The sequence below is a fragment of the Coregonus clupeaformis genome, unplaced genomic scaffold (genome assembly GCF_020615455.1).
Source record: "Coregonus clupeaformis isolate EN_2021a unplaced genomic scaffold, ASM2061545v1 scaf0672, whole genome shotgun sequence".
NCBI classification, from domain to species: domain Eukaryota; kingdom Metazoa; phylum Chordata; class Actinopteri; order Salmoniformes; family Salmonidae; genus Coregonus; species Coregonus clupeaformis.
Window position 1 is genome coordinate 100917 of NW_025534127.1, and position 26256 is coordinate 127172.

At 45.4% G+C, this 26256-nt stretch overlaps 1 protein-coding gene across 1 annotated transcript; it reads right to left on the reverse strand.

The window, feature by feature from the left end:
• Positions 1-1985: 1985 nt before the first annotated feature.
• LOC121562441 lies at positions 1986-25408 on the reverse strand. Its single transcript, XM_045216297.1, has 12 exons — positions 25392-25408; positions 24506-24567; positions 23879-24027; positions 23524-23652; positions 23258-23369; positions 23019-23085; positions 22873-22919; positions 15219-15400; positions 14964-15077; positions 5248-5534; positions 4946-5044; positions 1986-1989 (listed from the first exon to the last, which is right to left on the reverse strand). Exons 2-12 carry the CDS (start codon positions 24552-24554, stop codon positions 1986-1988), a joined length of 1239 nt encoding a protein of 412 aa, XP_045072232.1. The 5' UTR covers positions 24555-24567; positions 25392-25408.
• Positions 25409-26256: the final 848 nt, after the last annotated feature.

A 26256-nucleotide genomic window follows, 5' to 3' on the forward strand; every position in this document is an offset into this window, starting at 1 on the left:
TCCCCGCACCAAGTCTGTGGTGCGCGTCGCCAGCCCGGTCCGGCCTGTTCCTGCTCCCCGCACCAAGTCGGTGGTGCGCGTCGCCAGCCCGGTCCGGCCTGTTCCTGTTCCCCACACCAAGCCAGTGGTGTGCGTCGTTAGTCCGCTCCAAACCGGAGCTAGAGCAATCCGCTCCACCGGTGTTTAGTCCAGCTCCGGCCAGCAGGGCCAGACCGGACCAGGGGTACTTTGGGGGGTTAGAGAGGGAGTGGGAATCATGCCCGGAGCCGGATCCGCCACCAAGGCGGAGTTCCCACACGGTCCCTCCCCTGCGGTATTTGGTTGACGCGGTCGGAGTCCGCGCCTTTGGGGGGGGGGGTACTGTCACGCCCTGGCTCTGGGGACGCTTGTATGTTGAGCCAGGGTGTGAGTGTTCTTTGTTTATTCTAGTTCATGTATATCTATGTTGGCCAGAGTGGTTCTCAATCAGAGGCAACGAGTGTCAGATGTTGCTGGTTGTCTCTGTTTGGGAACCATATTTAGACAGGCTGTTTTCCCACTGTGTTTGTGGGATCTTGTTCCTGTGTAGGTTTGTGGTTTGCACCTTTGGACGTCACGTATCGATTTGTTGTTTTGTTCGTGTAATCATTTAATAAATAAGTATGTTCACCTTCCACGCTGCGCCTTGGTCCTCTGTATCCGACGATCGTGACATTAACCTCAAAATCCATCAGTTGAAGGTAGAGGTATCTGTCTCAATCCACCACATCTGCCTATTTCGCACTTCCGCATCTGCGGTGAAAGTTGGCAGAGCTAGAGCGGTGTTTGTCAGACATTGAGACGTACCGAAAATCGGTCTTCTCGCGAAAACGTCTGTAAATCAAATGATACAAACCCCGAACGGTTTGACCTACAAACTACTATGTAAAGGGGAGACTCTCAGGAACATGGTGTTCTCCGTTTTTCTCTACGACCCCCACGAGTATCACGGGACTCGTCTGAAGGTAACCAGGCCCAGTTTAAAAACAAGCATGAATGCATGCACACGTTTGGACATCAGTTGAGGTTGCGCTACCAAGAATGAATAATTGTAGCCAATTTGGGGGCTCATTTTCTACCACAAATGACACACTCGCAAACGCCGATCCGGTATCGAATCCAGACATGAGCTGCTGTATTTAGCCTAGAATCGTTTTTTTCTTACCGTGAAAATCTGACAGGAGAAAGCCATCTGACTTCTGACTATCCTAGCTCCTCACCATGTAAAACAGTCATCGTCATCCATACCATAAATTCTGACATAAAAACCTATATTTTTCTCAATCCCCTCATCCCAAAGAGAAAGAGTTGAATCTATTAATTTAAGATCAGGTTTACATCAAAACCGTAATGTTAGCTAAATTGTTTTGATTGTAAATCCAGGAAATAATTAAAGACACAGAATTTGAGGACGAAGTGACAAGGACAACTGTACTCTAATTGTTTGAAATCAGTGGACCCAACATGAATATGAAATATGCACACAGGAAAAATGGAATTGTTTATACAATGGAGCATTCAAATACTAGCCCACTGCCAGTGGGGCAACCCTAGCTTTTTCTGATTGGTCAATTCTTGGTGGGAATACAGTCTGTTTATTGGCTAGCCAGAGCAATTCTTCAAATTGTGGTAGCGCACAGCAATGTGATTGGTTGTCTAATATTCATATTGCAATATCCATAAAAATAAATACAGTTTTACAGTTCACACAGTTGTTTCATTCTATGTTTTTATTACCTAAACATTTTTTTATTTCATTTTAGCCCCTTTGTTGACAATTATTAGATTTGTGCATTCATTGAGTTATTGCATTAATACAGTTTAAACAGTAGTTGTTGGGGGGAAGTTTCAAACATAAAAGTGGAATATTGGAATATGTCTGACAAGAGGAACAGTCCAGCCCAGCGTGAAATCACACAGCCACACCCACACAGCTTCCTGCATTATACAGCTGCACTGCTACAGCTTCACCTAGAGAGGGGCGACAGAAACAAACAGATTTAGGGGACAGGACAAAGTTACAGACTCACAAATATCACACCCCCAAGACATGCTAACCTCTCACCGTTACAATAACAGGGGAGGTTAGCATTTTTGGGGGGGTTATGATATTTGTGCAGCTATAACTTTCTCACTCATCATTATTCACGATTAATTCAGGATTATCCATAATCATGGTAGCATCCACATTCATGAAGAAGTGTTTAGAAACATATTTACAATAAAAGTGACTCCAAAAGGGTAATATTAGATTGTTTAATTTCCTGGATTTCTACACAATCAATCAGAGGGAGGACCCCAGACCCCCCGCCAGCTTATGTCCCCCCCCCACTTCTAAAACCAAAGTTGCGCCCTTGGTCCTATCTGTGCTTGGAGTTAAAAAAAGTTAACCCCAAATAAGCTAACAGTGTTATTAAAAGTCTTACTGAAACATTCATTGAACGTTTTAAGGAAGTTGTTAAAAATACTTCAAATAATAAATAAGGGATGTAGCTCAGTTGGTAGAGCATGGCGTTTGCAATGCCAGGGTTGTGGGTTCGATTCCCACGGGGGGCCAGTATGAAAAATACATTTTTTATAATGTATGCACTCACTAACTGTAAGTCGCTCTGGATAAGAGCGTCTGCTAAATGACTAAAATGTAAATGTATAACCTATAATTTCTGTTCTCAGAGCGTTAATAAAACCTCCCAGGAAAACTTTCAGGGAACCATAGTAAGATGTTCTCAGAACCTACCTTCAACCTAAAACTTAACGTTACCAGAACAGGCAAGGTTTTCACTTCCGTTCTCAGAACGTTTAAATAACCTTCAATTTTACCGGTCAGTAAAGTCATGGCTTCGTCCCCAGAACCAATGGTAAATCAAAAATGTACGTTCCCACAACTTTCAACAAACCAAATGCGCTAGTTGGGATTCCACTTCCTGTACTCCGTGTCATATGCCAAGTTATACAGTGAGGAAAAAAAGTATTTAGTCAGCCACCAATTGTGCAAGTTCTCCCACTTAAAAAGATGAGAGAGGCCTGTAATTTTCATCATAGGTACACGTCAACTATGACAGACAAATTGAGAAAGAAATTCCAGAAAATCACATCGTAGGATTTTTTATGAATTTATTTGCAAATTATGGTGGAAAATAAGTATTTGGTCACCTACAAACAAGCAAGATTTCAGGCTCTCACAGACCTGTAACTTCTTATTTAAGAGGTTCCTCTGTCCTCCACTCTTTACCTGTATTAATGGCACCTGTTTGAACTTGTTATCAGTATAAAAGACACTTGTCCACAACCTCAAACAGTCACACTCCAAACTCCACTATGGCCAAGACCAAAGAGCTGTCAAAGGACACCAGAAACAAAATTGTAGACCTGCACCAGGCTGGGAAGACTGAATCTGCAACAGGTAAGCAGCTTGGTTTGAAGAAATCAACTGTGGGAGCAATTATTAGGAAATGGAATACAAGACCACTGATAATCTCCCTCGATCTGGGGCTCCACGCAAGATCTCACCCCGTGGGGTCAAAATGATCAAAAGAACGGTGAGCAAAAATCCCAGAACCAAACGGGGGGACCTAGTGAATGACCTGCAGAGAGCTGGGACCAAAGTAACAAAGCCTACCATCAGTAACACACTACGCCGCCAGGGACTCAAATCCTGCAGTGCCAGACGTGTCCCCCTGCTTAAGCCAGTACATGTCCAGGCCCGTCTGAAGTTTGCTAGAGTGCATTTGGATGATCCAGAAGAGGATTGGGAGAATGTCATATGGTCAGATGAAACCAAAATATAACTTTTTGGTAAAGACTCAACTCGTCGTGTTTGGAGGACAAAGAATGCTGAGTTGCATCAAAAGAACACCATACCTACTGTGAAGCATGGGGGTGGAAACATCATGCTTTGGGGCTGTTTTTCTGCAAAGGGACCAGGACGACTGATCCGTGTAAAGGAAAGAATGAATGGGGCCATGTATTGTGAGATTTTGAGTGAAAACCTCCTTCCATCAGCAAGGGCATTGAAGATGAAACGTGGCTGGGTCTTTCAGCATGACAATGATCCCAAACACACCGCCCGGGCAACGAAGGAATGGCTTCGTAAGAAGCATTTCAAGGTCCTGGAGTGGCCTAGCCAGTCTCCAGATCTCAACCCCATAGAAAATCTTTGGAGGGAGTTGAAAGTCCGTGTTGCCCAGCGACAGCCCCAAAACATCACTGCTCTAGAGGAGATCTGCATGGAGGAATGGGCCAAAATACCAGCAACAGTGTGTGAAAACCTTGTGAAGACTTACAGAAAACGTTTGACCTGTGTCATTGCCAACAAAGGGTATATAACAAAGTATTGAGAAACTTTTGTTATTGACCAAATGCTTATTTTCCACCATAATTTGCAAATACATTCATAAAAAATCCTACAATGTGATTCTCTGGATTTTTTTTTCTCGTTTTGTCTGTCATAGTTGACAGTTGACCTATGATGAAAATTACAGGCCTCTCTCATCTTTTTAAGTGGGAGAACTTGCACAATTGGTGGCTGACTAAATACTTTTTTCCCCCACTGTATTTCGCATGACAAGGAGTGGCAAGGAGTAGAATGTTATCACAAAGTAGACTGGTACCCAGGCTAAGAAGATCCCGTAGGGTTGACAGCCTGTTTTGCGAGGGAGACCTGGCAAGACTTGGTTAGCAGGACCAGGCTAACTGTAGACTTACAGTAGTTAGCAGGACCTGGCTAACTGTATACTAAGATAACAGGACCAGGCTAACTGTAGACTTAGTTAGCAGGACCAGGCTAACTGTAGACTTAGTTAGCAGGACCTGGCTAACTGTAGACTTAAATAGCAGGACCAGGCTAACTGTAGACTTAAATAGCAATACCAGGCTAACTGCATACCTAAGTTAGGCTAACTGCAGACCTAAGTTAGGCTAACTTTACCTGGAGGTGAAGAGAGCCTTCTCGTTGATCATCTGGACTCTGAAGATGTTGACAGCCTTATAGACGTCTATCACATCCTGGTACTTCTCCAGTAGAGGCCTGGAGAGAGAGACAGGTTAGAAAAGTGTCACTCCACAATATTACCACACTAGATTAAACACAACAATGTGGAGTTGAGACGTTATAAACCTCCATAGGCAATCAATGTCATCAATATCAATCAGCATACATTACATCATCAATATCAATCAGTATACATTATATTGTATCAGTTGTAATACATTATAATATCCTCAAGATACCTGTAATATGACCCTGACTTGTCCTTCTGGTTTCTCTGGTCTGACTTCATGTCCTCTCCCCCCCACTGGTAGCAGGGGCAGGGGAAGAGGCTTAGCCAGGGGTAGAGGCAGGGCATGGGGCCTGGTCTGGTCCTCTCTCCCAGGGGCAGGTGCTGTGCCAGGTAAGGTCTGAGCAGGGCTCTGGGCAGCAGAGACACCAGCCAGTAAATGGGCTCCTCATTCACTATGTCATGGAAGCTCTGGAGGTACTGACGCACGGCTGCAGAGGGCTGGATGGAGGACAGGTTCTATAGGCAGGAGGAGGAGGAGGAGGAGGAGGAGGAAGAGGAGGAGGAGAAGGAGGAAAAGGAGGAGGAAAATCTAATTACATTTTATTTGTCACTAGCTGAATATAACTGGTGTAGACTTGAAATGTTTACGAGCCCTTCTCATTGATGCAGAGTTTTAAATAATAATACAAATAAAAGTAACAGGAGGAATAAAACAAAATACACAACAATATACAGGGAGTACCAGTACCAGATCAATGTGGAGCTATATACAGGGAGTACCAGTACCAGATCAATGTGGAGCTATATACAGGGAGTACCAGTACCAGATCAATGTGGAGCTATATACAGGGAGTACCAGTACCAGATCAATGTGGAGCTATATACAGGGAGTACCAGTACCAGATCAATGTGGAGCTATATACAGGGAGTACCAGATCAATGTGGAGCTAAATACAGGGAGTACCAGTACCAGATCAATGTAGAGCTATATACAGGGAGTACCAGGACCAGATCAATGTGGAGCTATATACAGGGAGTACCAGATCATTGTGGAGCTATATACAGGGAGTAGCAGTACCAGATCAATGTGGAGCTATATACAGGGAGAACCAATACCAGATCAATGTGGAGCTATATACAGGGAGTACCAGATCAATGTGGAGCTATATACAGGGAGTACCAGTACCAGATCAATGTGGAGCTATATACAGGGAGTACCAGATCAATGTGGAGCTATATACAGGGAGTACCAGTACCAGATCAATGTGGAGCTATATACAGGGAGTACCAGTACCAGATCAATGTGGAGCTATATGCAGGGTGTACCAGTACCAGATCAATGTGGAGCTATATACAGGGAGTACCAGTACCAGATCAATGTGGAGCTATATACAGGGAGTACCAGTACCAGATCAATGTGGAGCTATATACAGGGAGTACCAGTACCAGATCAATGTGGAGCTATATACAGGGAGTACCAGATCAATGTGGAGCTATATACAGGGAGTACCAGATCAATGCGGAGCTATATGTAGGGAGTACCAGTACCAGATCAATGTGGAGCTATATACAGGGAGTACCAGATCAATGTGGAGCTGTATACAGGGAGTACCAGTACCAGATCAATGTGGAGCTATATACAGGGACTATTAGTACCAGATCAATGTGGACATATATAGAGGGAGTACCAGTACCAGATCAATGTGCAGCTATATACAGGGAGTACCAGTACCAGATCAATGTTGCGCTATATACAGGGAGTACTAGTACCAGATCAATGTGGAGCTATATACAGGGAGTACCAGTACCAGATCAATGTGGAGCTATATACAGGGAGAACCAGTACCAGATCAATGTGGAGCTACAGTGGGGAGAACAAGTATTTGATACACTGCCAATTTTGCAGGTTTTCCTACTTACAAAGCATGTAGAGGTCTGTAATTTTTATCATAGGTACACTTCAACTGTGAGAGACGGAATCTAAAACAAAAATCCAGAAAATCACATTGTATGATTTTTAAGTAATTAATTTGCATTTTATTGCATGACATAAGTATTTGATACATCAGAAAAGCAGAACATAATATTTGGTACAGAAACCTTTGTTTGCAATTCCAGAGATCATACGTTTCCTGTAGGTCTTGACCAGGTTTGCACACACTGCAGCAGGGATTTTGGCCCACTCCTCCATACAGACCTTCTCCAGATCCTTCAGGTTTCGGGGCTGTCGCTGGGCAATACGGACTTTCAGCTCCCTCCAAAGATTTTCTATTGGGTTCAGGTCTGGAGACTGGCTAGGCCACTCCAGGACCTTGAGATGCTTCTTACGGAGCGACTCCTTAGTTGCCCTGGCTGTGTGTTTCGGGTCGTTGTCATGCTGGAAGACCCAGCCACGACCCATCTTCAATGCTCTTACTGAGGGAAGGAGGTTGTTGGCCAAGATCTCGCGATACATGGCCCCATCCATCCTCCCCTCAATACGGTGCAGTCGTCCTGTCCCCTTTGCAGAAATGCATCCCCAAAGAATGATGTTTCCACCTCCATGCTACACGGTTGGGATGGTGTTCTTGGGGTTGTACTCATCCTTCTTCTTCCTCCAAACACGGCGAGTGGAGTTTAGACCAAAAACCTCTATTTTTGTCTCATCAGACCACATGACCCTCTCCCATTCCTCCTCTGGATCATCCATATGGTCATTGGGAAAACTTCAGACGGGCCTGGACATGCGCTGGCTTGAGCAGGGGGACCTTGCGTGCGCTGCAGGATTTTAATCCATGACGGCGTAGTGTGTTACTAATGGTTTTCTTTGAGACTGTGGTCCCAGCTCTCTTCAGGTCATTGACCAGGTCCTGCCGTGTAGTTCTGGGCTGATCCCTCACCTTCCTCATGATCATTGATGCCCCACGAGGTGAGATCTAGCATGGAGCCCCAGACCGAGGGTGATTGACCGTCATCTTGAACTTCTTCCATTTTCTAATAATTGCGCCAACAGTTGTTGCCTTCTCACCAAGCTGCTTGCCTATTGTCCTGTAGCCCATCCCAGCCTTGTGCAGGTCTACAATTGTATCCATGATGTCCTTACACAGCTCTCTGGTCTTGGCCATTGTGGAGAGGTTGGAGTCTGTTTGATTAAGTGTGGACAGGTGTTTTTTATACAGGTAACGAGTTTAAACAGGTGCAGTTAATACAGGTAATGAGTGGAGAACAGGAGGGCTTCTTAAAGAAAAACTAACAGGTCTGTGTGAGCCGGAATTCTTACTGGTTGGTAGGTGATCAAATACTTATGTCATGCAATAAAATGCAAATTAATTACTTAAAAATCATACAATGTGATTTTCTGGATTTCTGTTTTAGATTCCGTCTCTCACAGTTGAAGCGTACCTATGATAAAAAATTACAGACCTCTACATGCTTTGTAAGTAGGGAAACCTGCAAAATCAGCAGTGTATCAAATACTTGTTCTCCCCACTGTATATACAGGGAGTACCAGTACCAGATCAATGTGGAGCTATATTCAGGGAGTACCAGTACCAGATCAATGTCGAGCTATATACAGGGAGTACCAGTACCAGATCAATGTGGAGCTATATACAGGGAGTACCAGTACCAGATCAATGTGGGGCTATATTCAGGGAGTACCAGTACCAGATCAATGTGGAGCTATATACAGGAAGTACCAGTACCAGATCAATGTGGAGCTATATTCAGGGAGTACCAGTACCAGATCAATGTGGAGCTATATACAGGGAGTACCAGATCAATATGGAGCTATATATAGGGAGTACCAGTACCAGATCAATGTGGAGCTATATACAGGGAGTACCAGATCAATGTGGAGCTATAGACAGGGAGTACCAGTACCAGATCAATGTGGAGCTATATACAGGGAGTACCAGATCAATGTGGAGCTATATATAGGGAGTACCAGTACCAGATCAATGTGGAGCTATATACAGGGAGTACCAGATCAATGTGGAGCTATATACAGGGAGTACCAGTACCAGATCAATGTGGAGCTATATACAGGGAGTACCAGTACCAGATCAATGTGGAGCTATATACAGGGAGTACCAGTACCATATCAATGTGGAGCTATATACAGGGAGTACCAGTACCAGATCAATGTGGAGCTATATACAGGGAGTACCAGATCAATGTGGAGCTATATACAGGGATTACCAGTACCAGATCAATGTGGAGCTATATACAGGGAGTACCAGATCAATGTGGAGCTATATATAGGGAGTACCAGTACCAGATCAATGTGGAGCTATATACAGGGAGTACCAGATCAATGTGGAGCTATATACAGGGAGTACCAGATCAATGTGGAGCTATATACAGGGAGTACCAGTACCAGATCAACGTGGAGCTATATACAGGGAGTACCAGATCAATGTGGAGCTATATATAGGGGGTACCAGTACCAGATCAATGTGGAGCTATATACAGGGAGTACCAGTACCAGATCAATGTGGAGCTATATACAGGTAGTACCAGTACCAGATCAATGTGGAGCTATATACAGGGAGTAGCAGTACCAGATCAATGTGGAGCTATATACAGGGAGTTCCAATACCAGATCAATGTGGAGCTATATACAGGGAGTTCCAATACCAGATCAATGTGGAGCTATATACAGGGAGTACCAGTACCAGATCAATGTGGAGCTATATACAGGGACTATTATTACCAGATCAATGTGGACATATATACAGGGAGTACCAGTACCAGATCAATGTGCAGCTATATACAGGGAGTACCAGTACCAGATCAATGTGGAGATATATTCAGGGAGTACCAGTACCAGATCAATGTGGAGCTATATACAGGGAGTACCAGTACCAGATCAACGTGGAGCTATATACAGGGAGTACCAGATCAATGTGGAGCTATATATAGGGGGTACCAGTACCAGATCAATGTGGAGCTATATACAGGGAGTACCAGTACCAGATCAATGTGGAGCTATATACAGGTAGTACCAGTACCAGATCAATGTGGAGCTATATACAGGGAGTAGCAGTACCAGATCAATGTGGAGGTATATACAGGGAGTTCCAATACCAGATCAATGTGGAGCTATATACAGGGAGTACCAGTACCAGATCAATGTGGAGCTATATACAGGGAGTAGCAGTACCAGATCAATGTGGAGCTATATACAGGGAGTTCCAATACCAGATCAATGTGGAGCTATATACAGGGAGTACCAGTACCAGATCAATGTGGAGCTATATACAGGGACTATTATTACCATATCAATGTGGACATATATACAGGGAGTACCAGTACCAGATCAATGTGCAGCTATATACAGGGAGTACCAGTACCAGATCAATGTGGAGCTATATACAGGGAGAACCAGTACCAGATCAATGTGGAGATATATTCAGGGAGTACCAGTACCAGATCAATGTGGAGCTATATACAGGGAGTACCAGTACCAGATCAATGTGGAGCTATATTTAGGGAGTACCAGTACCAGATCAATGTGGAGCTATATACAGGGAGTACCAGTACCAGATCAATGTGGAGCTATATACAGGGAGTACCAGTACCAGATCAATGTGGAGCTATATTCAGGGAGTACCAGTACCAGATCAATGTGGAGCTATATACAGGAAGTACCAGTACCAGATCAATGTGGAGCTATATTCAGGGAGTACCAGTACCAGATCAATGTGGAGCTATATACAGGGAGTTCCAGATCAATGTGGAGCTATATACAGGGAGTACCAGATCAATGTGGAGCTATATACAGGGAGTACCAGTACCAGATCAATTTGGAGCTATATACAGGGAGTACCAGATCAATGTGGAGCTATATATAGGGAGTACCAGTACCAGATCAATGTGGAGCTATATACAGGGAGTACCAGTACCAGATCAATGTGGAGCTATATACAGGGAGTACCAGATCAATGTGGAGCTATATATAGGGAGTAACAGTACCAGATCAATGTGGAGCTATATACAGGGAGTACCAGATCAATGTGGAGCTATATACAGGGAGTACCAGATCAATGTGGAGCTATATACAGGGAGTACCAGTACCAGATCAATGTGGAGCTATATACAGGGAGTACCAGATCAATGTGGAGCTATATATAGGGAGTACCAGTACCAGATCAATGTGGAGCTATATACAGGAAGTACCAGTACCAGATCAATGTGGAGCTATATACAGGGAGTACCAGATCAATGTGGAGCTATATACAGGGAGTACCAGTACCAGATCAATGTGGAGCTATATACAGGGAGTACCAGATCAATGTGGAGCTATATATAGGGAGTACCAGTACCAGATCAATCAGCCTCCCTTTATCTTCAGCGACTGGACTAGACTGAAGAAGCCAAGAAGAGACGAAGAAAAGACTCAGGACGAAGATAACACCGTCGATTTCCAGTTCATCATGAGCACACCAGGGGTACGAGGTATTTGAGGTTGATACAGTATGCACATGAAGGCAGGGTAAAGTTACTGCAAAGTTGGGTTGCAACCTGTAAGATGTCACCCTTCTCCGTCGGCGCCATCTTGGCATAAACCAAGAGGAGGAGGAGGAGACGGGTGTTTTACCCTGTGACCTGCTGAGATAGGGAGGTTCTGTAGAGAGGAGAGAGCTCGTTACCAGGTGTGGTTCTGTTCTGATGGCCCAAGGCAGAGTGTGACACTGCCACATATATAACAGTAACAGTCTACAAATCGAGTCATAGTAGAAAGAGATCCCTTGTCTCCTGTTTTCTGGATTACTTCCATGACTTTTCTTTGCATCTTGGAGGTTGTCTGGTGGTCATCAATTCGCATCGACTAATTTACTAAGTGGGTTGAAATGTTTTTCCTGAAGGATAGTGAATTTCATCCTCAGCTCCTCATATCTGATCGTGGATTCCAGTTCACAGGCAATGTTATGGAGGATCTTTGCAGGTCATGGGGGATGACACCACCAGTTCAGCACAAATTACCATCCACAATCCAATCTTACGGAGAGAGACAATCGTACTCTCAAGACTACGATTGCCTCTTTTGTGGGAGAACACCACAGGAACTGGGACCAGTGGCTTCCTGAGTTCCGTTATGCCATCAACACGGCAAAACATGAAATAAGCAGAAACCCCCACTCCTGAGCCTTCCATGGGGAGGAATCTCCAAGGGCCTCTGGACAGGCTGATCCCACCCTCCAACCTCTTGGAGACACAGCAGGCATAAGAAGTCCAACAGAGGGGGGCATATGCCAGGCCAGACAAGCCAAATACTATAATGCACAGTTTTCTGCCGGGAGATATGGTCTGGGCGCATCCACTTTCTAAAGCGTCGGACTACTTCTCGTCCAAGTCTTGAGCTGAAGTGGTCCAGTCCAGCAACAGTGATGAGACAGTTGGGGTCCTGTCAGCTATGGAATAGAATGGAAGGTGACGAAAACACACACTGTGTTCAATCTGAAGCCCTACTTCGGGGTTCAGCCTCCTGTGCCGCCACTGTTAAATGCCACATTATACACTACCGGTCAAAAGTTTTACAACACCTACTCATTAAACATTTTTTTTTTTTTTTTTTTACTATTTTCTACATTGTAGAATAATAGTGAAGACATCAAAACTATGAAATAACACATATGGAATCATGTTGTAACCAAAAAAAGTGTTAAAAAAATCAAAATTAAATTTATATTTGAGATTCTTCAAATAGCCATCCTTTGCCTTGATGACAGCTTTGCATACTCTTGGCATTCTCTCAATCAGCTTCACCTGGAATGCTTTTCAACAGTATTGAAGGAGTTCCCACATATGCTGAGCACTTGTTGGCTTCTTTTCCTTCACTCTGCGGTCCAACTCATCCCAAACCATTTCAATTTGGTTAAGGTCGTGGGATTGTTGAGGCCAGGTCATCTGATGCAGCACTCCATCACTCTCCTTCTTGGTAATATAGCCCTTACACAGAGAATGCACCCTGATCTGTTTCACCTGTCTTTGTGATTGTCTCCACCCCCCTCCAGGTGTCGCCCATCTTCCCCATTATCCCCAGTACAGTGGTTTGGGAAAGTATTCACCCCCCTCGGCCTTTTTCCTATTTTGTTGCCTTACAACCTGGAATTAAAATAGATTTTTGGGGGGCTGGTATCATTTGATTTACACAACATGCCTACCACTTTGAAGATGCAAAATATTTTTGGGGGTGAAACAAACAAGAAATAAGACAAAGAAACTGAGAACTTGAGCGTGCATAACTATTCACCCCCCCAAAGTCAATACTTTGTAGAGCCACCTTTTGCAGCAATTACAGCTGCAAGTCTCTTGGGGTATGTCTCTTTGCCCATTCTTCAAGGCAAAACTGCTCCAGCTCCTTCAAGTTGGATGGGTTCCGCTGGTGTACAGCAATCTTTAAGTCATACCACAGTTTCTCAATTGGATTGAGGTTTGGGCTTAATGTTTCCCCTTAAACCATTTGAGGGTTGCTTTAGCAGTATGCTTAGGGTCATTGTCCTGCTGGAAGGTGAACCTCCATCCCAGTCTCAAATCTCTGGCAGACTGAAACAGGTTTCCCTCAAGAAATTCCTTGTATTTAGTGCCATCCATCATTCCTTCAATTTTGACCAGTTTCCCAGTCCCTGCCGATGAAAAACATCCCCACAGCATGATGCTGCCACTACCATGCTTCACTGTGGGGATGGTGTTCTCGGGGTGATGAGAGGTGTTGGGATTTCACCAGACATAGCGTTTTCCTTGATGGCCAAAAAGCTCAATTTTAGTCTCATTTGACCAGAGTATCTTCTTCCATGTGTTTGGGGAGTCTCCCACATGCCTTTTGGCGAACACCAAACGTGTTTGCTTATTTTTCTTCTTTAAGCAATGGCTTTTTTCTGGGGCCTTTCAGAACAGGTGTATATATACTGAGATCATGTGACAGGTCATGTGAAAATTAGATTGCACACAGGTGGACTTTATTTAACTAATTATGTGACTTCTGAAGGTAATTGGTTGCACCAGATCTTATTTAGGGGCTTCATAGCAAAGTGGTTGAAAACATATGCACACACCCCTTTTCCGTTATTGATTTTTTAGAATTTTTTGAAACAAGTAATTTTTTTCATTTCACTTCACCAATTTGAACTATTTTGTGTATGTCCATTATATGAAATCCAAATTAAAATCCATTTAAATTACAGGTTGTAATGCAACAAAATAGGAAAAACGGCAAGGGGGATGAATACTTTTGCAAGGCACTGTATATATATATATATATATATATATATATATATATATATATATATTTATTAAAATATGAATATCATACAGTGAACACCTAAGCCTATAGGCCTTTGCATGCAATACCCTGATACATTTAGTGGACAATTATTGTTTTAGGAAAGTAGCCTAAAAAAACAATTTAAAAAAAATAGGTATAAAGTTTAGGCTATAAAGTTTTGCGAAACAGAAGGAATAGTGTTTTTGTCATTAATTATATCTGTTTTTAAAGTTTGTAAATGTGACTCATTTGGCCAACATCTCTCGTTTATTGATGGCGCTGGCTGCGCCAGGTTGGATCTGAATGCATATCGATTTCTCAAATATCCGGTAAATTAAAAAGACTATGAAGTGAACTGAATGAACTAAAGGGAATATTATTGTAATGCTAAAATACTATGAAGTGAACTGAATGAACTAAAGGGAATCAAAAAGGGAAAAGAAAGCAGAGATTTTAAACTATTGATTTCCATTTTGGGGTGGGTCTAAATACACTAAAACCTGAGTAATTGAACTTGAATTCAACCAAAACAAAAATGTTAAATAAGGGTCATTGAAAAAGTTTATGGAAGGTTTATTGAATTGATAAATCAACTACTACGTTCGTTGTTTTTCTTGCTTTAAGTCCTCTTAAATTATATATTAAGATATATTATCTTAAATTGTATATTAAGGGTGATTGTTATAAGTGCTTCTTACCAGGTGTGGTGGAGTTTGGTTTTGGGCCTCCTTCAGAGACTCCTGGTAGTGTTGATGTGTTGTCTGGAGAAACAGCATGATGTCTGGGGGACCCTGGACTGTTCTGATCAGCACCTGGCACTCACACACACATTTAGCAGACACTGTTATCCAGAGCAACTTATCTTAAGATAGCTAGGGACGACAACCACGTATCACAGTCATAGAAAGTAAAACTTTACGGTATTAGTTTTATTTAATGTATTTTCCTTTCACCTGCAGCATGGTGATGACTCTGTCCAGGTATAGCGCCTCCTGGTGGCAGAAGTCAGCGTAGCAGCGGGCAGGCAGACGTCTGGTATACATCCCTCTGAGGAAGGCTGAGTAGAGGGTCTCATCTGCTACTCTCTTACTGGTCTCCCACAGGACGTCATAAATACTCACCTCTTCAACCAGTTCTGGGGGGGAGGAATAATATAATATAATATGCCATTTAGCAGAAGCTTTTATCCAAAGCGACTTACAGTCATGCGTGCATACATTTTTTTGTGTATGCGTGGTCCCGGGGGATCGAACCCTCTACCTTGGCGTTACAAGCGCCGTGCTCTACCATCTGAGCTACAGAGGACATTTTTTTTGTTGCTTTGGTGCAGTTTTCATAAGTATGTGTTACATTTTAGCAACTCTTAGTACAAAACTCAAAACAGATAATCAAAAAGGCAGCTGTTTCAAAACTCTAAACACATTTTTCTATTGACTATTACAACACACAAAACCATACAGTCACTTTACACCAAACTTAATCAGTGTTTCATCTAGAAATACATATTTCACATTGCAATACATGTTCATATGAAGAACAGACAGGCTTGATGCAAACAAGCGCCTGCTAAACATTGTTTCTTTCAATCATTTAATTTGTTTCATTTGATTACAGTACACCTACAGAACCAGTCACAAGCTTGGACAAACCTACTCATTGAAGATTTTTTATTTTTCTAAACTATTTTCTACATTGTAGAACAATAGTGAAGACATCAAAACTATGAAATAACACATATGGAATCATTCAGCAACCAAAAAAGTGTTAAACAAATCATAATATATTTTAAATTTGACATTCTTTAAAGAAGCCACCCTTTGCCTTGATGACAGCTTTGCACACTCTTGGCATTCTCTGTCTAAGGGCTATTTGACCAAGAAGGAGAGTGATGGAGTGCTGCATCAGATGACCTGGCCTCCACAATCACCCGACCTCAACCCAAAATGGCCAGAAACAAAGAACTTTCTTCTGAAACTCGTCTGTCTATTCTTGTTCTGAGAAATGAAGGCTATTCCATGCGAGAAATTGCCAAGAAACTGAAGATCTCGTACAATGCTATGTACTACTCCCTTCCCAGAACAACGCAAACTGGCTCTAACCAGAATAGAAAGAGGAGTGGGAGGCCCCGGTGCACAACTGAGCAAGAGGACAAATACATTAGCGTGTCTAGTTTGAGAAACAGACACCTCACAGGTCCTCAACTGGCAGCTTCATTAAATAGTACCTGCAAAACACCAGCCTCAACGTCAACAGTGAAGAGGCGACTCCGGGATGCTGACCTTCTAGGCAGAGTTGCAAAGAAAAAGCCATATCTCAGACTTCCCATCTTAATCTTTTCTTTTTATTGGCCAGTCTGAGATATGGCTTTTTCTTTGCAAATTTCCATGAAGAAAAACTGGGGGTTGCTTTACCTCTTCACAAGTATTTTTTGTGGCAGTGGAACACATTTTGAAACGCTTTACTTAAGCGAAGTAGTGAAATATAGTCAAAAGTTTAAAAAATATATTCCAATATCTGGTCTGATTACTTTGATAGACTACTATATGAACCTTATTACTTTGGAGTGTGGGGCAGTTAGATCACATCTTTCATCACTAACAACTACAGTCACACTACTAGACTTTCACTCATAAGGAATTAGTAAAGTTTTTAGGATATTATTTGAGGAAGAACTATGATAGAGCATCTAGTGGAAGTAGTTTAGAAGTTTGTTAGTGTTACATTTTGTAGGCTTGTTTAGTAGAGGGAGTGACCGTTGTAAAACTAGTTGATGGTAGCCGTCAGTGGGTTGTTGTAGTAGTAGTAGTAAATAGCCCAGGCTATTTTAGATAGGTAGGTCATGGGTTAGCTATAGTAAGTGGGGTCGCTATCGTAGCGTGGCTAGCGTGGGGGTTGTTATAGAGGGTAAGGTTAGTGGGTTAGAGTGAGCTGTGTGGTATAATCGGTCTGACATGCTTCCACAGTGCTACAATTAGAACATTCTAAAAGTTATATGGCACTTACTTCAACAGTGGGAAGATAGCTACATTAAAGTAGTTGATGCAGTTACCAAAACAGCTGTATAGTTTGATTGGTAGAAGTTATTTCTGTGTCCTGATGTTAGGTTTGAATAGCAGAGAAGAGGACTAAAAAATATGCTCTACGTTTTTGCCGAAGCTGCTGGGGAAAGTGGTCAAAATAGCTGATAGGTAAGTCACATTGTTTACAGTGAATAGAACGTTGGAAGTCAGTTTTTAACATGGGAGATTTAAATAATAGCGTAGCGTTCTCAAGTGCCATTAATCATCAGACAGCTGTCATCTTTATGGCAGAGTGCTGTCACGGTTTCGGCCGAGGCTGCTCCTCCTCCTTGTTCGGGCAGGCTTCGGCGGTCGTCGTCCCCGGAGTACTAGCTGCCACCGTTCGATGTTTCATGTTTGTTTGGTTTTGTCTGTTTGTACACCTGTCCCTTGTTAGTGTTTGATTTTGTTTCCTATTTAGTTATCGTGTGTTGGGGCAGGTGTTATGTGTGATTGTTATGTCAGCTGTTACTGTTGATGGGTTTTCTCTTTCGTATTGTTTGTTGTCGAGAGTCCGCACTGCGTGCGCCTTTTCTTGTTTTTACGCACTGTTGTGTGTGTGCGTAATTTGTTCTTGCCTCCCGGTTGGGTTGGCTATTTCACCTGTTTGGAGTTCTATTTTGGATTACTAAAGTCTGTTGACGAACACCTTTGTTCCTGCGCTTGATTCCCTGCACCACATCCACACTCAGCGTTCTGACAGAATCACACATCAACCCATGGAATCAGCAGGAGCAACCGCGCCAACGGACATTATGGAGGACCGTCTTCGTGGGCAGGAGGACAGGATCAACCAGATCGGTCACGCCCTGGATCGGGTGATGAACACTCTCCACCGATGGGAAAGCAGCGGGGTACCCACGCCCCCACCTACCGGACCATCCCCATCGGTCAGTCCTCCTGTCCCCCTTCCGGAACCCAGCGGGATTCGGCTCTCGCTCCCGAGGGCGTACGACGGCTCCGCTGCCGGGTGTCAAGGGTTCCTGCTGCAAGTGGAGCTCTACCTCGCCACCGTACACCCGGCGCCCTCGGGACACGAGAGCGTCTCCGCCCTCATCTCCTGTCTCACCGGCAAGGCGTTGGGAATGGAGGAGAATAGACGCCGCTACTATTACCTATGCGGAGTTCTCCCGCCGCTTCCGTGCCGTGTTTGACCATCCACCAGAAGGGAAGGCGGCGGGGGAGCGTCTGTTCTACCTCCGACAGGGGATGAGGAGCGCACAGGATTTTGCTTTGGAGTTCCGGACTCTAGCGGCAGATGCAGGGTGGAATGAGCGGGCCCTCACAGACCACTTCCGCTGCAGCCTCCGGGAGGACGTCCAGAGAGAGTTGGCGTGCAGGGATACCACGTTGTCGTTTGACCAACTGGTCGACATGGCCATTCGGCTGGACACCCTGCTCGCCACCCGTGGACGTCCCGGGTGGGGGTTGCCCATTCCACCTTCCGGCACCTCCGAGCCGAGCCCTATGGAGCTCGGAGGTGCTGGCGCTAGAGAACGGAGGAGTAGGAACCCGAGGGGGCGTTCCCTGCACCAACTGTGGCCGTGGAGGGCACACCGCGGCTAGGTGTTGGGGAAGGTCCCCCGGTGGAGGTGAAGGCAGGCCACGCATTGGGGAGTCCTCCCAGGTGAGTAGGCGCCCTACTTACCCAGAGCTTTCTGTCGTTCACATAACCTTGCCTGTTTGTTTTCCACAGGTTGCACCTCGTTCCCAACATAAGGCGCTCGTAGATTCAGGCGCAGCTGGGAATTTTGTAGATCGCCAGTTCTGTGTAGAGTTAGGGATTCCTCTCCTTCCCGTTGATCAGCCTTTCCCTGTACATGCCCTAGATAGCCGTCCGTTAGGATCTGGGTTGATTAGGGAGGTCACAGCGCCCCTTAAGATGGTGACGCAGGGGGGTCATGAGGAGACGATTCAGCTCTATCTGATTGACTCTCCTGCGTATCCGGTGGTGCTGGGGCTTCCCTGGTTGATTACCCATGACCCTACTATTTCGTGGCGAGAGAAAGCTCTTAAAGGGTGGTCTGCTCAGTGTGAGGGGCTGTGTCTGGGTGTTTCCATAGGGGCGACCTCGGTGGAAAGTCTGAATCTAATGCCAGCACTGCATATTCCCCCCGAGTATGAGGATTTGAAACTGGTGTTTAGTAAGACTAGGGCGGCGCAGCTGCCGCCTCATAGACAGGGGGATTGTGCGATAGATCTCCAGTCAGGAGCAGTCCTCCCGCGGAGCCATGTGTATCCCTTGTCTCAAGAGGAGAGGAAGGCGATGGAAACTTACATCGCCGAGTCTCTGAGACAGGGATACATACGGGCCTCCACTTCACCCGCTTCCTCAAGCTTCTTTTTTGTGAAGAAAAAAGATGGAGGTTTGCGCCCGTGTATTGATTACCGCGGTCTCAATCAGATTACGGTGAAGTACAGTTATCCACTTCCTCTGATTGCGACTATGACGGAGTCATTACACGGTGCTCAGTTCTTCACAAAATTGGATCTCAGGAGCGCATATAACTTGGTGCGCATTAGAGAGGGCGATGAATGGAAGACAGCATTTAGCACGACCTCCGGTCATTACGAGTATCTCGTCATGCCATATGGGTTAATGAATGCTCCCTCAGTCTTCCAATCCTTTGTAGATGAGATTTTCCGGGACATGCAGGGGCAGGGAGTAGTCGTGTACATAGACGATATTCTGGTGTACAGTTCTACCCGAGCTGAGCATGTAGCCCTGGTGCGCCGAGTGTTGAGGAGACTGTTGGAGCATGACCTATATGTCAAGGCAGAGAAATGTCTGTTCTTTCAGAAGTCGGTCTCCTTTTTGGGTTATCAGTTGTCTGCGTCAGGGGTGAAGATGGAGGTTGACCGGGTGTCAGCTGTGCGTAATTGGCAAACCCCAACCACTGTGAAAGAGGTGCAACAGTTCTTGGGTTTTGCGAATTATTACCGGAGGTTTATTCGGGGTTTTGGACAGGTGGCAGCTCCCATAACGTCTCTGTTGAAGGGGGGTCCGGTGCGCTTGCGGTGGTCTGCTGAGGCGGACAGGGCTTTTGGGAGACTGAAGGACCTGTTTACCTCGGCGCCGGTGTTGGCGCATCCGGATCCCGCTTTACCATTCCAGGTAGAGGTAGACGCGTCCGAGGCCGGTATTGGGGCCGTCCTCTCACAACGGTCTGGCACACCACCTAAGCTCCGCCCCTGTGCCTTTTATTCTAAGAAGCTCAGTCCGGCGGAGCGGAATTATGACGTAGGGGACAGGGAGCTGTTAGCCGTGGTACAGGCCCTAAAGGTGTGGAGGCATTGGCTTGAGGGGGCTCAACACCCTTTCCTTATTTTGACGGACCACCGTAACCTGGAGTACATCCGGGCAGCTAGGAGACTGAATCCTCGCCAGGCCCGCTGGACTATGTTTCTAGCCCGGTTTGTGTTTAAAATCACTTACATCCCTGGGTCCTAGAACGGGAAGGCAGATGCCCTGTCTCGGCGGTATGACACGGAGGAGAGGTCCGTTTAGCCCACTCCCATACTACCAAAGTCTTGTCTGGTGGCACCGGTGGTATGGGAGGTCGATGCAGAGATCGAGCGGGCGTTACGCACCGACCCAAGTCCTCCACAGTGTCCAGTGGGTCGGACGTACGTTCCGCTCGAGGTACGCGATCGCCTCATTTATTGGGCTCATACGTCCCCCTCCTCTGGACATCCAGGTATCGGCCGGACAGTTCACTGCCTTAGCACTAAGTACTGGTGGCCAACGTTAGCCAGGGATGTGAGGGTTTATGTCTCCTCCTGTTCGGTGTGTGCACAGTGTAAGGCGCCCAGACATTTGCCCAGGGGTAAGCTACAACCCCTGCCCGTTCCACAACGACCCTGGTCCCACCTCTCGGTGGACTTTGTTACAGACCTTCCCCCTCACAGGGGAATACTACCATCCTGGTCGTTGTGGATCGGTTCTCGAAGGCCTGTCGTCTCCTTCCCATGCCGGGTCTCCCTACTGCCCTACAGACCGCTGAGGCTCTGTTTACCCATGTCTTCCGGCATTACGGGGTACCCGAGGATATAGTGTCTGATCGAGGCCCCCAGTTCACCTCCAGAGTGTGGAGAGCCTTTATGGAACGGTTGGGGGTTTCGGTGAGCCTTACCTCGGGTTACCACCCGGAGAGTAATGGGCAGGTTGAACGTGTCAACCAGGATGTGGGTAGGTTTCTGAGGTCTTATTGCCAGGGCCGGCCGGAGGAGTGGGCGAGATACGTTCCGTGGGCCGAGATGCGCAGAACTCTCTCCGCCACTCCTCCACCCAACTAACCCCTTTCCAGTGTGTGTTAGGGTACCAGCCGGTTCTGGCACCTTGGCACGAGAGCCAGATCGAGGCCCCTGCGGTGGATGAGTGGGTGCGGCGCTCGGAGGAGACATGGAACGCTGCCCACGTCCATCTGCAGCGGGCCATCCGTCGGCATAAGACGAGCGCCGATCTCCACCGCAGTGAGGGGCCTGTATACGCACCTGGAGATCGAGTCTGGCTCTCGACCAGAAACCTGCCCCTCCGCCTGCCCTGCCGGAAGCTGGGTCGGCGGTTTGTGGGGCCATTCAAAGTCCTGAGGAGGTTGAACGAGGTGTGTTACAGGTTAGAACTGCCTATTGATTACAGGAATATTAACCCCTCGTTCCATGTGTCTCTCCTCAGGCCGGTGGTAGCTGGTCCACTCCAGGACTATGAGATAGAGGAGACTCCTCCGCCCCGTTGGACATCGAGGGGCTCCGGCGTACACTGTGAGGTCCATCCTTGATTCGAGACGCCGGATGGGGGTTCTCCAATATCTCGTGGAGTGGGAGGGGTACGGCCCGGAGGAGCGGTGCTGGGTGCCGAGGAGGGACATATTAGACCTGTCCCTGCTGACCGAGTTCCATCGGGGTCACCCTACGCGCCCTGCTCCGCTTCGTCCTGGTCGTCCCCGAGGCCGGGATCGGCGCACGGCTGGAGCCGCGCGTCAAGGGGGGGGTACTGTCACGGTTTCGGCCGAGGCTGCTCCTCCTCCTTGTTCGGGCAGGCTTCGGCGGTCGTCGTCCCCAGAGTACTAGCTGCCACCGTTCGATGTTTCATGTTTGTTTGGTTTTGTCTGTTTGTACACCTGTCCCTTGTTAGTGTTTGATTTTGTTTCCTATTTAGTTATCGTGTGTTGGGTCAGGTGTTATGTGTGATTGTTATGTCAGCTGTTACTGTTGATGGGTTTTCTCTCTCGTATTGTTTGTTGTCGAGAGTCCGCACTGCGTGCGCCTTTTCTTGTTTTTACGCACTGTTGTGTGTGTGCGTAATTTGTTCTTGCCTCCCGGTTGGGTTGGCTATTTCACCTGTTTGGAGTTCTATTTTGGATTACTAAAGTCTGTTGACGAACACCTTTGTTCCTGCGCTTGATTCCCTGCACCACATCCACACTCAGCGTTCTGACAAGTGCCATCTAACGAGGTGCTGCACCTGTAACTTCCCACTATCAGACACCACAAACTTCTTGATCTCTTAGATCGGTTTAGCCTAGACAATGGGCCGAGACATACCTACCTCTCTCGTGTGCTTGCTTCTGACTTGCTAATGCTGCTAAACCAGATCTAAAAGAACATGAAAATAAAAAAGACATGAATGTATTTTACTGTTAATGTGGTCTCTGCAGAAACGTGGCCAGATACAAGACAGTATTAGCCCGCTACCTTGTCTCCATCGAACACACGTAGAACCTCAGCTCTCCACAGGACACGCCATTCCATCCCTGCCCAGCTGTTGCCAAGGCAACAACCAACAACACTTCAATTATTTCAATGTCCTCAGAGAGAGAGAGAGAGAGAGAGAGAGAGAGAGAGAGAGAGAGAGAGAGAGAGAGAGAGAGAGAGAGAGAGAGAGAGAGAGAGAGAGAGAGAGAGAGAGAGAGTATGTGTGTGTACGTGTGTACCTCCAGTGTGTAGCTCCATACAGTTCTCCCCCTGTCCAGAGTTACTGGGCTCATCCTCCTCCCAGTAAAAATGATCAACAGCTGAGCCGTCACTCCACAGCCACATCCCCTCCTAATCACAGGAAAACATTGATTGATTGATTGATTTATGGATTGAAACCACTTCTTTTTGTTTTTAAACCAAAAGTATGTTGAGATTTTACCTGTGTAACCTGTAGACATTACTAAACATGTGACTGACTGACTGACTGATTAACCCAGTGTACCTGAGCTGCGTCGTAGCCTCCCATCCTGACAGGCTGGTCTGTGTGTCTCCTGACCAGGTCCTGGACAAACACCTGTTGACCCGGGCTGTGAACCGACACTAGATTCCCTCCGTGCTGGGAGCAGTACGACTGGAGGGACAGTCAGAGAACACTGTGTTAGCCCGCTGAGCTAAAGCCCGGCATTACCTCGGGGAGCTAAGATCAACGCAAGCTAGAAAATGACATTTCCTGAATTAAATGTGCGCCTGATTTTAGCGTCATTCTATTACCATGGAATTGCCCTAAATCAATGCCTAACCAACTCTACTACAAGTTGGCCTTTAGTTTCTCTGTCTCTCCCTATTACAAGTGTTACCTCTGCTGTGGACCAGGTGGCCCAGACGGGGTAGAAGGAGAAGCAGCGATGCCCATTCTGATGCCATCCGGCTGGGCATGGGGACTGGGGCTCCACCCCCACCACCTCCTGGTCTGTGGTGTTCACCACCCCCGAGGCAGCATCCACCCCTGGAACAACAACAACAACACACTTAGTTTAACCGGTACATTGGAAGCAATCAATGGAATAATCCCAAAAGTGCAAACTATGCTAGATCAAATAGCACCTCAAATATTCTATAGCATTTAGAATGGTGTTTTCCCAGATACAATGCTTTTTTACAGTAAACTAATGGACAACAGACTTTCAGCACGCTTACAGGGAAGGACATTCAACATGCACGGCACTTACGCAAATGACTGATGATTGGCTGAGAGAAATTGATGGTAAAAAGATTGTGGGGGCTGTTTTGTTAGACTTCAGTGCGGCGTTTGACATTATCAATCAAAGTCAGCTGCTGGGAAAACGTATGTGTTATGGCTTTACACCCCCTGCTATATTGTGGATAAAGAGTTACCTGTCTAACAGAACACAGAGGCTGTTATTTAATTAGTTTAACAGTTAAACTGTTCACACACACAGTTTGGTTTCAAGTTTCATGTTGACCTTTTACGAGGTGCAGAGCCATCACTGCACAACAAAGCAGCAGAGACATCCTGCCAACCGATCTGCTGAGATAACCATGACATTACATATCATAACAACACAACTTCACCTTTAATAACTTTTAATATTGTTAAAGGGAGACTGCGAGATTCTGGCATCCTTCTTCCCAGAGTCAGTTCAAATCAAATCAAATCAAATCAAATGTTATTTGCCACATGCGCCGAATTCAACAGGTGTAGACATTACAGTGAAATGCTTACTTACAAGCCCTTAACCAACAATGCATTTTTTAAATGTATATATTTTTTAAGTGTTAAGTAAAAAACGAAAGACGAGACGGAGATATCGTGGACGTAGGTCGGGGTGCCTTGTGAGGATCCGACTGCCTCTTCCATCATTCCTATTAGCCAATGTTCAATCATTTGAGAACAAATTGGACGACCTAAGATTACGGAAGTCGTGGATACCATTTGTATGTCTCTGTGTGCAGTATGAAGGAAGGTAGTGGTTGTTTCACCAGCCAATGCTAACTAGCATTAGCGCAATGACTGGAAGGCTACAGGTACGTGACTTGACGTCGACAGGTACGGTCGCATTGCTAATGTACCTGTAGACTTCCAGTCATTGCGCTAGAATCTCACAGTATCCCTTTAACATAACTTAGTTTAAAATGACATCACATGACATGACATCACATGACATGACATAATGTAAGTTAAGTTAACAAAATATAAGATAACATGACATAACATAGCACAACTTTACTTTTAACTTACATAACTTAACATGACATAACATAGCATGTACTAAAGTGAAAACAGAGCAGTTACATCTGTAACGTAGTACATTACCTGTACGCTGATAAATCAGAGAATGTTGAGCGTACCTGAGATGGCTAGTAACACAGTGACAGTAATAGTAGTAGTAGTAGTAGTAGTAGTAGTAGTAGTAGTAGTAGTAGTAGTAGTAGTAGCAGTGGCAGTAGTAGTAGTAGTAGTAGTAGTAGTAGTAGTAGTAGCAGTAGTAGTAGTAGTTGTAGTAGTAGTAGTAGTAGTAGTTGCTCAGAGGATCTGCTCTTTTCTACCTGTTTCTGGCTTGGATTAGTCACTGTTGCGGAGGAGTGAGATGAGATGAAGTGAGGGCATTAGAAGAGATGAGGAAAGTATAAGGTACTGCAGAGCAGCGACCAGCCCATGTCATCCTCAGCCCCGCCCACTATCAGTAGACTAGAATCACATCAACAACCTGCTAGTTCTAACAACACATTTCCTGCTCAGACAGAAAGCATATAATGGAGACACAGAGCATACCCCTCGGGCACGCACTAACCTTAAAAAGTATAGTAAATGAACAAAGAAACTTGGTTGCATCCTAACTAATCATTATTTAGGATTAAAACAGGACTTCAGGCTCGACTTGAATGTTTAGAACCAGATGGAAAGCATTGAGAAATGATAATGGACCTATATATATGTATACATTAGAAATAACTGCCGTTTTTCTGGCCTGTGAATTGATTTTGAAAAACAAATCAGTCCAAAAACTGTCCCTCTGTTGAATTTCAAAATCCCTGTGTGGCCCTTGAGACAAAATTATGATTAAACCTACCCCTGATGTAAAGGGACAACAGGAGAGAGAGAGAGAGAGAGAGAGAGAGAGAGTGAAAGTGTATGAGAGAGAGAGAGAGAGAGAGACAGAGAGAGAGAGAGAGAGTGAAAGTGTATAGAGAGAGAGAGAGAGAGAGAGAGAGA

What these genes read in the sequence shown, in the direction of transcription:
- LOC121562441 (XM_045216297.1), bottom strand. Translation starts at nt 24,554, where the DNA reads ATGTCTCTGCTGCTTTGTTGTGCAGTGATGGCTCTGCACCTCGTAAAA. An exon ending in CCACCTGGTCCACAGCAGAG is followed by an intron (nt 23,653 to 23,878) that starts GTAACACTTGTA and finishes CTGTCCCTCCAG; the next exon opens with TCGTACTGCTCCCAGCACGG. An exon ending in GAGTCATCACCATGCTGCAG is followed by an intron (nt 15,078 to 15,218) that starts GTGAAAGGAAAA and finishes TGTGAGTGCCAG; the next exon opens with GTGCTGATCAGAACAGTCCA.